The 16,078-nt window shown below is 32.2% G+C and overlaps 2 protein-coding genes and 1 long non-coding RNA gene across 4 annotated transcripts; 2 read left to right on the forward strand and 1 right to left on the reverse strand.

Annotated features, from left to right (window-relative positions):
- Positions 1 to 381: 381 nt before the first annotated feature.
- LOC106672928 (RNA-binding protein 48) lies at positions 382 to 6,714 on the reverse strand. Of its 2 annotated transcripts, XM_024226295.1 has the most exons (6): positions 6,593 to 6,714; positions 6,374 to 6,528; positions 2,307 to 2,497; positions 2,067 to 2,240; positions 701 to 854; positions 382 to 637 (listed from the first exon to the last, which is right to left on the reverse strand). In XM_024226295.1, coding segments are annotated over exons 1-6 (783 nt in total). In that variant the 5' UTR covers positions 6,594 to 6,714; the 3' UTR covers positions 382 to 529. The 2 variants fall into 2 exon arrangements, with proteins under 2 accessions (XP_024082063.1, XP_024082064.1); XM_024226296.1 differs by lacking the exon at positions 6,593 to 6,714 and having other exon boundaries at positions 6,363 to 6,509.
- On the forward strand, positions 854 to 1,780 carry LOC112126703. Its single transcript, XR_002910157.1, has 2 exons — positions 854 to 956; positions 1,037 to 1,780. It is a non-coding gene; the product is annotated as an uncharacterized LOC112126703 (long non-coding RNA).
- A 52-nt stretch (positions 6,715 to 6,766) lies between the features above and the next one.
- LOC106672945 (arginine--tRNA ligase, cytoplasmic) lies at positions 6,767 to 15,706 on the forward strand. The gene is made up of 13 exons (XM_014404795.2): positions 6,767 to 6,900; positions 10,961 to 11,113; positions 11,197 to 11,425; positions 11,525 to 11,777; positions 11,833 to 11,953; positions 12,032 to 12,224; positions 12,287 to 12,391; positions 12,454 to 12,635; positions 12,696 to 12,864; positions 14,859 to 15,019; positions 15,135 to 15,299; positions 15,369 to 15,510; positions 15,576 to 15,706. The coding sequence occupies exons 1-13, from the start codon at positions 6,862 to 6,864 to the stop codon at positions 15,683 to 15,685; spliced, it is 2,022 nt and encodes a 673-aa protein (XP_014260281.1). The 5' UTR covers positions 6,767 to 6,861; the 3' UTR covers positions 15,686 to 15,706.
- The last annotated feature ends 372 nt before the right edge of the window (positions 15,707 to 16,078 follow it).

Raw genomic sequence — 16,078 nt, forward strand, 5'->3', positions numbered from 1 at the left:
TTATGTCAGATTATAACACTTTTATAATTGTGTGTGTGTAACAAGGAATACATGCGGAGGGCCGGCGATGACCTCAGCTGTTTGTCGGCCCATAAACCTTCCACTTTATATATATATATAACACTTTTATTATTTATATTTTTATTAAAACAACATTGATAAACTAAGTGGTCTAGAGCAATCTTCTGAAAGATTATTGCATTTTTGAAGTCTAATATAAAAGTTAAATCAGTTTTTTTCATTAACACAGGACAGAAAATTCTCCAAGTGCAAATAACCTATCGCTTTATGGTAAACCATCATGGTTGGTGTGGCAGTTTTGTATTTTTGCCATAAAATCTACACCCAGCAGCAATCCCTAATAAATTAAATAAAAACTTGTAAGGTCAATATGATTTTTATTGTTACAATACAAATATTTTATATTTTACATTTTAGGTATATTCATTTACACATACATACATATTGGTAAAATAATTGACAGAACACAACATTTTTTGTTGTATAAAAAATGTAATATTATGAAATATTATTTTCTAACACATTTTGATTTTATGACTGATGAAGGTATGAACTTTTTAAAATGACCATTTGAATTTTGTTTAAAATCGGGTACATTTCCTGGCTGCTTCCAAACCTGGGTAAAGCGGGGAGAAAAAAATTTAAAACCTTTTACTCTATTACAAATATTAAGTATTACCTTTTGAGATGGATAATCAAAAGTGGGAAATGTGTGCTTTTGTTGACTAGTTGTAGGAATATTAGTATTTTCTGGCACAAAACTTTGTTTAATTAGACTTGCAAAATTGTTGACATTTGAGCGATTTCTTGATTGTGGTTTGTTAGGAATAAATCTGGAAAAAAAACTTTATAATTTTGAACAAATTAATAAAATTGGGTTGTAAAACAAGTCTGCAGCGTTTTTCAATTTGATTTTTATCTCTCTTGGGTTTGAAGTAATGTTTATTTAATATTAATGTTTACATACTCTGAAAAGGATTAGTTGAATTGTTTTTATTTGTCTATTTTGTTCCAGATCTATTTTTACAAGGTGTTATGCTAATCCAGTCAAGGAAAACAGCGAGTGTTTGTCATTTAATGATTGTTATTACTGCAAAGTGAAAACCGCAGCTGACTGCTTGAAAAATTTGTGATGGTAAATTTAAGAGAAAACATCATCTGAATGTGGTTTATCAGCTCAGAAGCGGAGATTTGATTTGGTAGCTGCAATTCAAGTTGTCCTTCAACTATTGAAGCACAAATTTAAGTTTGTTCATTTAAGTAGCACACCAACACCAAACATTGTAAACACATTTAAATATCTCATACAAGTGTTTAAATGCATCTTAGAGCAGCTATGAGAATATGTTTGTCAGATTGATATATGAGTTCCTCACATGCTGAATAAGAAGAATTGATTGGTATGCATTTTTTTTGTGATCCCTCCCAAAACGCAATGTAAACCCATTTTTAAAAAGATTGATAACTGGATATGAACAGGGTCTTTAATAACAATGTTCAGAGAGGAATATCCTGGGGAAAATGCAATGATGATCATCAGTAATTCCAAAAGCTGGAATCTCAAAAAGGAAATGCTGTGCTTTTGGTGGGTTTGAAAAGGGGTGCATTATTATGAGCTTTTCTCACCCAACTAAGCAATTAATTCTAGTGTATACTACACACAATTGAAGCGATTAAAGTCAGCAATTGACCAAAAGCACTCGATATTGGCTGATCATTTTCCACCATGTTCTCACTTGCCACCACGTGTTTGCAGCTACACCAGAAATTGTTGGAGCTTAGCTGGGATTTGCTACACCATCCACCATATTTACGTGATATTGCCAACACTGAGGTGTTCATAAGTCAAAACTAAGAAGTTTTTGGAGAATGGAATTAAAAAATTACATGTTAAATTGCAACAAATTGTTCATAGAATTTTAATTAAATTTGTATAAAAGTACCTGTAATCTTAATTGAATTTACTATCAAAAAATGCTTCTGATTTATTTTACGCCCCAATAAATCTAAGCAATCTTTTGTTTTATTTAATAAAAATAATTTACTTGGTTTTCATAAAAGGAGCAGAATTTATTGTTCTTCCAGAATAATATGCAATTTCTTTTCTCCTATTAATAAGTTTATATCTTGTCTCCTCTAAACTTTCCATTTCAGGTGCATAGCAGACGTGCAACACACCTCCGTAGAAAGGTCTATCATCTAATTGTTTTTTTGCAAATCTAAAATCATAAAATGGCTCTTTACTTAGAATAAAATGCATAAATATAATATTCAAACAAATTTACCTTGCTTGCCTTATGTCAGAAAAATGCACGTGAAAAGTCTCGGTGAACTCTTCGTCATTTTGTGTGAGCAGCTTGTACAAGCCATGGATGCTGCCAAAGCGCTCACACAGAGCCTTGATTTCAACAACCAGGTTTATTGAAGGTACATTGAATATCAGCAAATGTTGAGATTCATTGTTGACAGTGTACACCTATCAGATCTCATTTGTTAAGGAAAATATTAACAAAGTGCGAGACACACTGTACATTGACGTAATGCTCCAAATTAAAAAGAAATAATATTCACTCCAAACCAAAATATTTTTTTAAATATTAATTTTACACAATCTGCACTTAGAGCAATTAGTAACATTTATGACAAAGAATACAAACATCATTAAACATACATGACTTGAGAAACTATCCAATGATAACTAGTGTTTAACATTGGAATTTTTCTCACTCTCTGAGACCACCTGCTGGACTTGGCCGTTTGAGACGTCTTGGGAGTATTGTTAGAAAGTTGCCATGAGAAAAGTTGCAAGATGTATAGAATGAAGTATGATTACAGATTTTGGTGAAATATTTCATAACAAGAACTTGCAATGTTTAAAAAAAAGGATGTTTAAGTACTGTTGGAAAAATAAAGCAACAATAGATCCTAGTCATTAAAATCACACACAAATGATTGCAAGGTCTGGAGTAAAACATGACAAGAGAAAGCCATCTTAAAATCCTAAAAATGGTTTTAAAAAAAATAAATAAATGAGATGACTACAATACTGTGAGTCAAAATGATTTTGACAGACCCTTCCAAATAAAAATAACAAAAGATATTTAGAAGAATAAAAACCCTAATAAATGTGCCTTATTGTAGTACATAGATGAATCGAAATTTAAACATGGTGAAGGGGCAGGAGTTAAACATAATTTGATCTAATGAAACCTCTAGGCCCCACACCACCCAATTTTCCCAGCTGAGATCCATGAAATAGACCTCTGTGAACTTGAAATACATGTTTAAAAAAAATAAAAATAAAAAGATGAGAAGGTAGATGTACGAATTCTAAGACACCAAACAGGAGTGAAGGCTTTAAGCTCCACCTAAAACTCAAAGCTGGCCTGGGAATGACTAAAATGTCTCCAACTCCTGTGGAAACGAAATCAGATAACTCTGATGAGGGTGCCAGGGCATGAGGGAAATGAAGGCAACAAGGAGACAAACTAGCAAAAACCAGATCAACCTTCACACCCTTTGGTCTGGAACCACAATTTGACATGATCCAAAGCACGCTCAAAAGTGGAACTGAATAAATGGATGGAGAAGAAATGACCACACAATGGATGAATTCACCAGGTGGAGAACAATCAATTTCTCAATCAAAACGAAGAAAACAAAAATCTACCTCTTTCTCAGCAAGCAAGAATTAAGGAAAGTGCTACTGAAATAACGGTCAAGTCCATAATAAATCTTTTAGGGGCTTTAGATAGAAGAAAGGGGAGACTAAAATCACCAGAGCTCCCCCCCCAAAAAAAAAAAAAAAGTCTGGATTTGATTGAAGATTTAGTGTATTACTATAAATGAGTATTTTGTTTTATATTTTTAAAAACCATTATTGAACATTTGGTGTGCAAATTAAATAAAAAATATATAGTAAATTTCAAATTAAAAGTGTTCTTTCATCATCCTGGCCTGCCTTGTTGGTATATAAGACAAGTTTTAATATTTTGCCATCTCCAGTGCTCTAATTTGTTGAGTTATTTTTCTTAGTAAAGAGTTTTCATAAGTTTGTGAATGATGTAAGAAATCTACAATCTTTGTTCTGTATTTGATAGATTATGTTTTTGATTATTAATTCCAATTATTTAAAAATTATAATTATAAAAAAAACACTGCTGGAACAAGGATGACTTCAACACGATTTTGATTAGACAAAACTATACAAAATACACAAGGTGATGTTCTAATATACAAAGAATGGTCCTTAAGTATGCCAAGGAAAAATCTCATCTGCCAGGAAATGCCAATTTAACTTCCTTTGAAAACTAAACCGACCTCAACAAAATATCTCGTAATTATTATTGTTATTATTCTTCTCTCAGACAAGACCTTAGATAAAAAGTATAATTAATTAAAATGATTATTATTGTTGTTATTGAAAAGGAACTAATTTCTTTCATACAAATGTTCTGTATGACCTATAATTTTGAAGAAGTATTAAGTGTTTGATCATTTTGGTCAGCCTATTCTCACTGGTTTGGTTCCACAATAAAAATTACTACTGAACATAAAAGATTAATTTTTTAACTTGACCCCACTTATTCCACAAACGGAGACAACCAAAAACACACTTTCATAAAAAGTAGTTTTTTTAAACAAGCATCACTTTTTATAAATGCATGTTTTTGTTGTCTCTATCAGTGAAATAGAGTGGATCAAGGTAAGAAATCAATTTTAATAACAACCTGTAGAATAGAATAAGAATATTATTGAGATAAGATAATATAGTTTTTACAAAGAATTAGTCTGTATGAAAAACATTGTACAAAGTGGTGTATTTGTCGATGTGCAAAAACGGAAAAACAATCCATTACCTGCTTAAATTGACTCCGATGCAATTTTTTAATGATTTTCTTAATAAATCCTGAAATAATTTATGTAATTCCAAATTTGCAATATGAAGGAATTAATAAATGAATTACTCACATGAAAAATCATTCTCCGATTAGATAAATAAAGCTACTAAATTCTGAAAATCCACTGACAGTAATTGAAAATGTATGAGGTACTTTCTCAAATTAAAATACAATAAAAAAGATCTGTAAAATTTGGAAGTAGTCAAAGTAGCCCAATCTGTCATAGAATTCTAATTATACATTTCTCAATAGTATTGGCTTGATAACCACATGTTTATATAGCATGGTGAAATTGGTTTATGTTTTTAAAGCAAGTGAGTTTGGCGTAAATTTTAGACTTGATATGGCTCTGAAGAAAGACGTCGAGAGGTCTTGAGTTGGCCTAGTTCCCATGAGGTCTAGCAAACAAGGTGGCTAATTGAAGGATGTCCCAAGGGTATCCATAACTTTGCCTCCAAAATATCCCTCTTGTAATTTTATGATGGTCAGTAATTATATACTAAACACCAATTGTGTTGAAAAAAGCATTTTGAATATTTTCAGAGACATCAAATATTCTTGGGAAGATAAAGTTTTCCAGCGTAAGACGATATTGTCTATAATTTTCATTCAACTTTATTCATTACTAACAAATCTGTTTTATATACAAATTACAGGATGCAGTATAAAAATGTTTTGATAAACATTTCAGTACAACCGAGAAATATCCACCAAGAATTGCCCAATTTGGTTCTTCATTAGAAGAAGAGTACATTTTCAAACCCAACGTTTGACTTCAAATTTAATAATAAAAAATTTTAATTAGAAAATCAAGAAAATTGCACCAAAGTCTATTATAACAGGTGATGTGTTTTTCCTGTGATACGCCAAAAATGCACCAATCTAAACATGTATGATTTACATGAATTTATAACAAGAAATATCAATTATATTTATATTCTGTGAGGGTTAACATCATGAAAATAAAAATAGTTTTTGGAGTTCAGCAGTACGAAATTGAAATAATCTCTACTAATTGCAGCAAGACATAATCATTATATAATAGTGTATTTGATAATTACATTTTAAAAATGTATTATTCATCAAAATTATTTTACCTATTAACAATAATAAAAATGGTTATGATAGTGTGAGTATATTTCGATTCAATAGTTGAAAAGGATAGTTCTACTAACAAACGATTTTAGGTATTTGTTCGGATTTCAAGCATTTAAATGTTCATTGTCAGACTTATATACGTATTTCAGTCCAACGTACTTGTAATACCGCCAAAACCAAGTTCACAAGTAGAACTATCTATTTTAACTGTTGATCTTATTAACAATTGTCTGAAAAATAGTATACATTATTGCAAAACATGTACTTATAAATGATTATACAAATTAAGTATAAAATAAAGATTTATTGTTTGCGATGGCCAACAGGCCTTCAGGAGGATACATTTTCCATACCTTAACCGCTGTCAATTTTCGACCCTGGCGATATGGAGCTCTTGTCCTGCACAGGTCGTTTTTAACATGGTGAGGGAGATTGAGTGCAGCCTCATTTGACAAATCTGCTTTTACAGGGGGTCGATTTCGTTTAAACTTCTTACTTTTTGGCTCCACTAGAATAAAACATAGTAAATTTTCTATTGAGATTTTTAACAGAAGAAAAATGATATAACTTACTCTTTTTGGGTATCAGATTTAACAAAATGACTATACGGTAAAAAAAATTCAATAAAGTAAAAAAATTCAATATTAATAACAAAAAATACAAGAGCGGTCCAAACACTGGAATATTTGAATCTAGTGTACACAACACACTTGAAGAGGTTTTGTCATTGTTAACACTGCACCGAACATTAATGTTGTGCTATTAATATAACAGCAATGTATTAAATTTGTGAGGCACGTGGGTCATTTTTTATTTTTTAAGGTGGAATAAAGCTTAAAAAATGAGCTTTAACGAGTTGATTGAAGACACTAAAAAAGCTGTAAGTGTGATCTAGCAGCAATGATTTTATTAAGAAAATATCTTGTTGTTTTTGTTGTATGAGAGTGAATTTGTCACTTCTTTATTCTTGTTTATTAACCATCATTTTTGTTAATTAAAAGTGCTTTGCATAAACAGTAACTGAAGTATCAATAATTCAATATATTTAAGTCAAAATACACAACAGTTTAATAAAAATTTCAATTCAATTTTATATTAATTATGTATATATATTTAGTAGTCACAATTGATCGTATTAATTATTTTAATTAAATATATTTTTAATCTAAGGGGTCAAGAGTGGGATTCGAACCCATGACCTTCGGCTCAATACGCTTTAACCATTTGAGCTGTCGTGACTTTAATCCACCTGGACACCAACTCCTTGTCTCCACTCATATGTTCGCCAAGAATTAAATCCTGATTATATTTGAAAATATGGCAAGGTGAAGAAAAATTTAAAAGGTTGTAGGTTGAGATGGGAAGTTGGTGTCCGGATCGAAGTCACGATAGCTCAAGTGGTGAAAGCAGCAGTGTATTGAGCCGAAGGTTGTGGGTTCGAATCCCGCTCATGACACTTGCTTTTTCATCTCTACCAAGACAGATAAAAAGTATAATTAATTGAAATAATTAATACAGCCAATTATTATTGCTAAACATGCTTAGCTAACAGCTCCCTGTGGCCACTGCTTAAGTCGCTGACAATTGAATCCTGGCTACACGATATTTGAAAATATTTCCAAAAGGAGAAAAATTCGAAAAGTTGTAGGTTGAGATGGGGAGTGTCCGGATGTATCGAAGTCACGATAGCTCAAGTGGTGAAAGCAGCAGTGTATTGAGCCGAAGGTTGTGGGTTCGAATCCCGCTCATGACACTTGCTTTTACATTTCAACCAAGAGCTTAGATTAAAAGGTCAAATGCTACTGAGATTAATTTTTAATTAAACTTGATCATTTATGTCATTAGGTGTCTTTATGTTAAATTGACCTAAAGTGGATTATAGTGTATTTGATTTAAATAGACAATTGTTCCACTGCAGACCTGTCTGATTATCTCATTTAATTTAAAAATGGTGATTTACAACCTCAGTTTGATTCATATAAAAATTGAGATGTATAATTCTGCGACGTTTGGGTAGACAAGCAAATATCTTTTTTTTTTTTTTTTTTTCAATTTTGGGTAGAGAGAATTTTACGAAGTTACACCCCTAATTACATTATTCACTTGGAGATAGAAGTTAATACTGTAGTTACTTATACATGAGCTTGCAAGAATTACCTAATATGGAAGACCGAAACCATAAAGAGAAGGATTTTCTGGCAGATGATTGTACATTTCTGGCTGGAAAGTATGCTGTATCCAATAATTTGGCTACCTTTGAAACGAAAGTAAAAAAAAAAAAAATGTCATAGTTTAAGAAGGAAAAGAAAGCTTCTCTTTGTTCAGGAGCGAAGATTTCTAAAAATGTTACGCTTTACAGAGAATTTGCTCCAGGTGAGAAGTGTGCAAGCCTATTATGGGAACCTGCAGTGGATTTATGTGCTGCAAGATACTTATTTAGGCTTCATGGTGAATTTGTCAGGTCGAATGTTAAGCCTTGATGAGGATGACTTTCCAAGCAATAATAGTAAACAATTAACCGAGAAGTGGCAGAGCACTTACAACTCTGGGGAAACGGGTAAATATTAGCGATTGTTATTTACAAAATTGATTGGGCCATGGTTTGTCTGTGAAGGATGAGACGGGTGAATCCGGACATGTTACGGGGGATGTGGATTTTAACATATTAATTTTGATGTAATGGTTTTTATCCATAGCTCCAAATAGGTGAAAGTAAGGTTTAGATGAAGATTTTGAGGATTCCTGTCCTCTCCTGTTGTGGACTGGCCCTCTGTCAGGCTTGGGTCTCTGGTGGCCTAGACGTCCTGCTGACATTGGCCAAATATAAGGCCATTAAGATGTTGGAGATGCCATTAAAAAGAAGTTAAGCCTTATCCAACTATTGCCTCTGAGATATGTTCCAGCGAGAAGATCTATACCACTTTCTGTGTGATTTGTCCTGGCAAGTTTAGAGAAATTATTTTCAACTGCCAAGCACTCGCTGGATGAGGCTGTTCGACTCCTAGATAGTTCTGGCTGAAATTAGATGGCGCTATTCTACAAGTTGGCTACTTGTTATAGAACCATGATAATGTCCCAATGCAACTTCTGACTACCACTTATTCGGTACTAATTAAAAATATAAAATAAAAAGCAAATTAAAATCAAATCAATTTGAGACATGTTCATCTGGTAGATGGTTATCGTTATTTGTTTGTACAGAAAATTTGACTATCTTACTCAAAATCAGTTGATTGCTCAAACTTCCAAATCATACTTTTAATGGTGGCCATCAAGCTTGTAACTCTTTACTCATGTCTAAAGAACCTTAAGCAGAAGCTAAAAATGACAATTTCTATTTTTAAAAAGTTGACTTTTAGCCGTATACCCACCCATTATTAATGTACAATATGAATTTTGGCGCATAACTTTCTTGCTAAAAATATATTTTTTTGTCTAATTTGTTCTTCATAATGATTATTTGTTTTCCATTATCCTGAAAATATAAAGATCTATACTGTTTTTGGAACAATGGATGGCCATCATAATATATAAGGAAGCTTAAAATCCTTTATCATGTCAAAAAGTTGTTGACTTGTACACCTTTACCCACCCAATTACCACAGAATTATTAATTTATTATTAATATGCGTTTTCTGCCATATCGTTCTTGTTAAAAATACATTTCTTTGTATCATTTTTTTCTTTGTAGTGATTAGTGTTATTCACTGTACGGAAAATATATTTATCTGTCTAATTTTTTTGTAGTGATTATTTATTTTTCATTGTCCTGAAAATATGACTATCTGTACTGCTTTTGCAGCAACAGATACAAACCATGGTGGCCATTGGACTTGTAGCTATCTTCTTTATCCTTGAATAAAGAAGATAAAAATGACATAATTTCAATTTAAAAGAAGTTGGTTTGTACACCTTTACCCTCCCAAGCAGCATAGAATTATTAATTAAGGGTTTCTCTTGTTTGACCTGTATTTATTTGAACCATATGTTTCCTGGTAATTATTGCTGTTGTCCATTGTCCAGAAAATATGAAGATCTGTATGGCCTTTGCAGCAACGTTACAAACCCAAGGGTGTTTATCGCCCTTGTAATCCTTTTCTCATGCATAAAGAATCTCAAAAAGAAGCTAAAAATGTCGATTCATCAACAGATATAACTCAGTGGGAATGATTGATAGAATATAAGTACCATTAAAAAATACAAAACAATAACATCAGATGACATCAACCAATGTTTTGGTTTATTATTCTTATTATTTATGTACTTTTTTAAATTAAGTACTCATTTCAAAAAAATGTTTATTACTACCGAACCACAAAGAAAGCTCAATTTAATATTTTCCTAGTGGTCTGCACTGTGATGAGCCTGTGAGTTGGTCATTATTGATCATTTTGTAATGACCATCCTCGCTGGGTTGGTCTGTCAAATATGTTTAAGCAAAACCCACTGAAGATGGCAAAATGCCGAAACACATCTAACAGACCAACCCCCCCAGCAAGAATAAGAATAAGAATAAAATGATTGGAAGGACCAAACTAAAAATTTATATAGTAATTAAAATAAATACCTGATTTAAATTCATTAGTAATACCATTATGCAAAAGTGTTATGTATATACATTTTTTTTTTTATGGCCTTATGAACGTAGCATATTAGCCAAGGAAGACATGTGTATTTGCAGATGCATTGTATTAATGGGGAAAGCGTATCAGGAAAAAAGGAGCCAGGGGCGATGATGGGAATCATACCCATGACTGTGGGGGGTCTATCAAGCTAACCACTTGGCGACTGCCTTCCTATGTTATTTTTATTTTAGAAATTACAAATATGCTTGGAGTTCCATGTTTACATTCAAAATTTAATCATTTGAAGAACTTATCCTGGATTATCACATGCAGCTTTACTGTTAAAACTGCTCAGTTAACATTTTTATTTTCTAGGAAATCATCGTGGATGAATTGTTCCATCGGATTGAGGATTACAATGATGGAAAAGTAGCACAAAAGGATTTTTCGAACAGCCAATCTGTCGAGCTGAAAGAAGCATTAACTGAAAATTCCAAGCTAAAGTATCGCCTAGGCATATTAAAAAGGGTAACTTTTATTTTTTAAATGTTTTACGCCAATGGATAGAAAACCAGATTTGATTTAACTTCAATATGATTAATTTTATTTAGGCTATAGAAAGTCAAGAAGAGAAAAATAAGAAGTGTAGAAATGCAAATGGTGATACACCTTTCATTAGCCCCAGTACAAGTTTAACATTGATTTGCATGGATGCCTTGAGGAAAGCATTCCCTGACATAAAAGGAAATTTGCAGCCGGTTATCCCCTCGACTAATCCACGATTCGGAGACTATCAGTTCAATGCTGCTTTGCAAATGGGCGAAATGCTTAAACGTTTAGGTAGTGTGGATTTTGTATGAATTCGATTTATAATAGAAATGATGAAGGTATCATTTACAAAAAGTTTGATTTATAATTTGTTTGAATTTTTTTCTACAGGACAGAAAATGCCACCATTGGAAATAGCAAAGAAAATTGTAGAGCAAATAGCTCCTAGCAACATTACTTCCAAAATTGAGATTGCACCCCCAGGGTACATAAACATTTGGTTGAATAAATCGTTTTGCAGTGACCAGCTTTTGCCATATCTTCTTGAAGGTGTCAAACCACCACCACTTGACAAAAAAATGAAAGTCCTTATCGACTTTTCTTCTCCTAATATTGCTAAACAAATGCATGTTGGGCATTTAAGGTGAGCTTAAAAAAAAAATTGTATTCTTGTTAATATTTTCAACAATTTGTTACAGATCTACTATAATTGGCGACTGTGTTGCCCGTCTCCTAGAGTTTTTAGGCCATGATGTACTTCGAATTAATCACGTTGGTGACTGGGGTACTCAGTTTGGGATGCTCATTGCTCACCTTCAAGTAATACCGTTTTGTTTTTGAAACATGGTTCATAAGCTTCCAATCTTTAACTAAGGGTTCTTATATTGATTAATACAGGAAAAATTTCCAAATTTCAAAACTGAAACACCATCGATTGAAGACCTTCAAATGTTTTACAAAGAATCTAAGAAAAGATTTGATGAAGACGAACAATTTAAACGTAGAGCTTATGAGTGTGTAGTGAAGCTACAGACATTTGAAGAAGATTATATAAAAAGCTGGCAGCTTATTTGTGAAGCATCGAGAAAAGGTGCTTTTTGTTTTGTCTAAATTAATTTATATACGCACAGTATGCAGTAATTTTGTTTTCAGAATTCCAAATAATTTATGACCGTCTTGACATTAAGTTGATAGAAAGAGGAGAGTCCTTTTATCAAACACGTATGGAAAAAGTTGTAAAAGAACTCGAAGAAAAGGGTAACTAATAAATATTTATTACTAAGTAAAGAGAAATAACTAACCACAAAAGGATTTTAAAGGATTGTTGACATTTGATGAGGGACGATATGTTATGTTCGGCTTAGAAGAAGGTATGATACCAATGACAATTGTTAAATCAGATGGTGGATTTACTTATGACACTTCGGACATGGCTGCTATAAAACAGAGGATAGAAGAAGAAAAAGGTGACTGGCTTATATACGTCACCGACTTGGGGCAGGTAATTTATAAACATTTTTTACTTTTGGTTAAAGAAATTTTAATAAGAAACACTTTTCAGTCCACGCATTTCAAAGTATTGTTTAGCTGTGCTCAAAAAGCTGGAATTTGGGACCCGTGTAAGGTCAGGATAGATCACGTCGGCTTTGGAGTCGTTTTAGGTGAAGATAAAAAGAAGTTTAAAACAAGATCTGGTGAAACAGTAAAACTGATTGACCTCCTTGATGAAGGTAAAGATTCAATTTTGTTCAATATCGATGTTCCAAATTATATTAAAATCCTATTCATGAAAGATCTTATCTGAACACGCTTCCTCAATTTCCACGCTAAATTATCCCTCCACCCTCACCCACTAGCCCTATCTCTTTTCTTAACATCCCACCCTCACAATCCTCCACACCATTTAAAACATCGATGGCCTTGTGACCTTCTTTCTTAACCCACCAAATTATTTAATAAAATTTCCAGCTATGGTTTCTCTCCCCACTGCCTCCTGGTCTAACAGATCTATATAACTATACTATTTGCTCAATTTATATTTATTAGTCTAGTATAGATAGCAATAAACAAAAAAAAAATTAATGTTAAAAATGTTTTTAAAAAAATTATAATAAGGCTTTGGATATTGATAAATACAAAAAAGTGAAACACCACCGTACAAAAGCGAGTAGCCTTGATGCCGAGTCCCTGACCCTAAACCCATGTTCACAGATGGGATATTTAGGTAAGGGTTGTGACTTCAGAAATTTTATTTATTTAGAAATCGTGAGATGCGGTCTGGTGTGATGTAGGTTTCAGAAAAACATTTTCTTTATCATGCCAACGTTTCGATCTTTATTGAGATCATCTTCAGGGCCTGGGATTTACAAACATTGTTTACATATAACAATTACATTTTGGATGTGGAAAAGCAAATTTATACAATGCAAAATATATTTTTTATATATTCATTCAAAGTATTTCTACTCACTCAAAGTATTTGTCTTCTGTGTAATTGTGCCATTCTTGCGTGACGTGTCGAGAGTGCCAGTGAGATTTTGCTATTTTGTGTTTATATACGTTGGATTTTGAAGGGGNTCAACAGAGATAAACACAGCATCAATTACAGAACAGATACATGTAAACTCAGTCGCAGCTACGCCAACATCATTAATCAAATTCAATACAGATAACATACCTATATCATCACATTACATTCCACACATCAAATATTTCTAAAATAGTCTAATTTCCCAACAATTTAGCTTTCCTTTTCCTATTTATCCCTTTATATATAATCCTGAAAGGATAATCTGGCTGAACCATTACCAACACATTTTTTCCCTTCGTTGGCTCTTTTCACCTCAAAAAAGCCGACGCCTTATACAAAAATGTCTTTTCTATACCGACATCCTTCCCCACCCCTTCAAAATCCAACATATACAAACACAAAATAGCAAAATCTCACTGGCACTCTCAACACGACACGCATGAATGGCACAATTACACAGAAGACAAACACTTTGAGTGAGTAGAAATACTTTGATTGAATATATAAAAAAATATATTTTGCATTGTATAAATTCATTTTTCCACATCCAAAATGTAATTGTTATATGTAAACAATGTTTGTAAATCCCATGCCCTGAAGATGATCTCAATAAAGATCGAAACGTTGGCACGATAAAGAAAGTGTTTTTCTGAAACCTACATCACACCAGACCGCATCTCACGATTTCTAAATAAATATCGATTAACGGTCACTAATCACCACACACTTCAGAATACTTTCCATTCTAATTTTTTGATGATGTACATACTGATTTTGTGGAACTTCATAATAAAATGATGGGTAGGAAATAAATTGTCTTTTCCACATTAGGCATTTATTTCACCAGAATGTTTCAGTTTAATAAAGACCATCTTCAGTGCCTTTTTTAAAATAAATATGTATAAAAAATAATAGTCATAATAATAAAAGTCACTGTCTATATTAGACCAAAATACGTCTGATGAAATTAATGCCAATTGTAGAAAAAACAATTTATCTCCTACTTTTGAACTTACGTTCCATTGTGTCTGTGGTGCCTATTGCATTTCTGAACTGTAATTCTTTTATTCCCTCTTACTCTACATTTCTTGGTTTATGTTTGAATAAGTTTTTTTTTCCAAATAAACATAGCTTTAAAACGGAAATTTCACAAGATTATGTAAAACATGGAATTTATGTTAAGTTTATTTTAAGGGCTCAAACGTTCTGAAGAAAAATTGAAAGAGAAAAATAGGCATGAAGTTTTGACAAAAGAAGAATTGAAGGCGGCTCAAGAAGCGATTGCATACGGGTGTATAAAATATGCTGATTTGTGCTGTTCAAGAACGAATGATTATGTTTTTTCATTTGATAAGGCAAGTCGCACGATTTTACTAATTGTAATGGATTTATTTTTAAAAACTGTTTTAATAATAAAAGTTACCACTTTCACAATGTTAAGCTATATTAAATGTCCTTGTTGGTCATTAGATGTTGGAAGATAAAGGAAACACTGCAGTGTATATGCTTTATGCTTATACAAGGATAAGCGCAATTGCAAGAAATGCAAATGTGACAAGAGAAGAGTTAAAACAGTTTGTTCAAAATGGAGGTAAAATTGGAGTAAATCATCCCAAAGAATGGAATCTCGTAAAAGTAAATATCTAGTTTATATTGTTTTGTTTTTTAATTTCTCTTTAATTCTTATGGTTTTCTTTATTTTAGGTTTTATTAAGGTTTAATGATGTTTTAACTAAAATATCTCGAGAGTGGTCTTTACACAATTTATGCGAGTACTTGTATGACATTGCTACAGCATTTACAGAATTTTATGATCAATGTTACTGCATTGAGAAAGATAAATCTGGTAAGTTAAATTATCTGTTCTGTACAGTATGAGTTATTTTAAACAATTTGTTTGCTACTTTACAGGTGAAATTAAAAAAATCCACAAGGACAGGCTCTTATTAACTGAAATAACGGCTTTAATTATGGATAAATGTTTCAACATTATCGGCCTTAAAAAGGTTGGGAAAATGTAAAAATAAAGTATGATGATTTGAGGTGTTTCTAAAAAATTATTTAACTCTTCCTTTCTTACAAACTTATATTTGGTTGTACAAAGAATTTCCTTTACTTCATTTATAATTTTTTCAAAGATATTCATATCATGATGAACAATGAGTTAGGTGTCAGTTGGTTCCTCATAGACCATGTGGAGGATGAGGTTTGTTCAATGACAACCCCAAACTTCTTGACGGTGGAACAGAAAGAAATATGGTGATAGTTAATTGTAAATGAAGCAATAGGAAGTAAGGAATGGAAGAGAGGACGGGATCGAAACACAATAGCCTCGAACTTTAATATACAAATTCTTACAATTGAAACTTTTAAGGAGGACGGAAGGAAACGGTAATTTGAGTCATCTGTTTAAC

This window comes from Cimex lectularius, unplaced genomic scaffold (genome assembly GCF_000648675.2).
Source record: "Cimex lectularius strain Harlan isolate CLEC.00 unplaced genomic scaffold, Clec_2.1 scaffold48, whole genome shotgun sequence".
Classification (NCBI taxonomy): domain Eukaryota; kingdom Metazoa; phylum Arthropoda; class Insecta; order Hemiptera; family Cimicidae; genus Cimex; species Cimex lectularius.

Excerpts from the sequence above, each read along its gene's own strand:
- LOC106672928 (XM_024226295.1), bottom strand. Across the intron at positions 2,498-6,373 it reads GAAAATTGACAGCGGTTAAG|GTGTACACTGTCAACAATGA; the intron begins GTATGGAAAATG and ends GAGATCTGATAG. Across the intron at positions 638-700 it reads TTGATTATCCATCTCAAAAG|GTTTGGAAGCAGCCAGGAAA; the intron begins GTAATACTTAAT and ends CGCTTTACCCAG.
- LOC106672945 (XM_014404795.2), top strand. The coding sequence starts at position 6,862 with ATGAGCTTTAACGAGTTGATTGAAGACACTAAAAAAGCT. Across the intron at positions 11,778-11,832 it reads ATGCATGTTGGGCATTTAAG|ATCTACTATAATTGGCGACT; the intron begins GTGAGCTTAAAA and ends AATTTGTTACAG. Across the intron at positions 15,020-15,134 it reads ATGTTTTTTCATTTGATAAG|ATGTTGGAAGATAAAGGAAA; the intron begins GCAAGTCGCACG and ends GTTGGTCATTAG.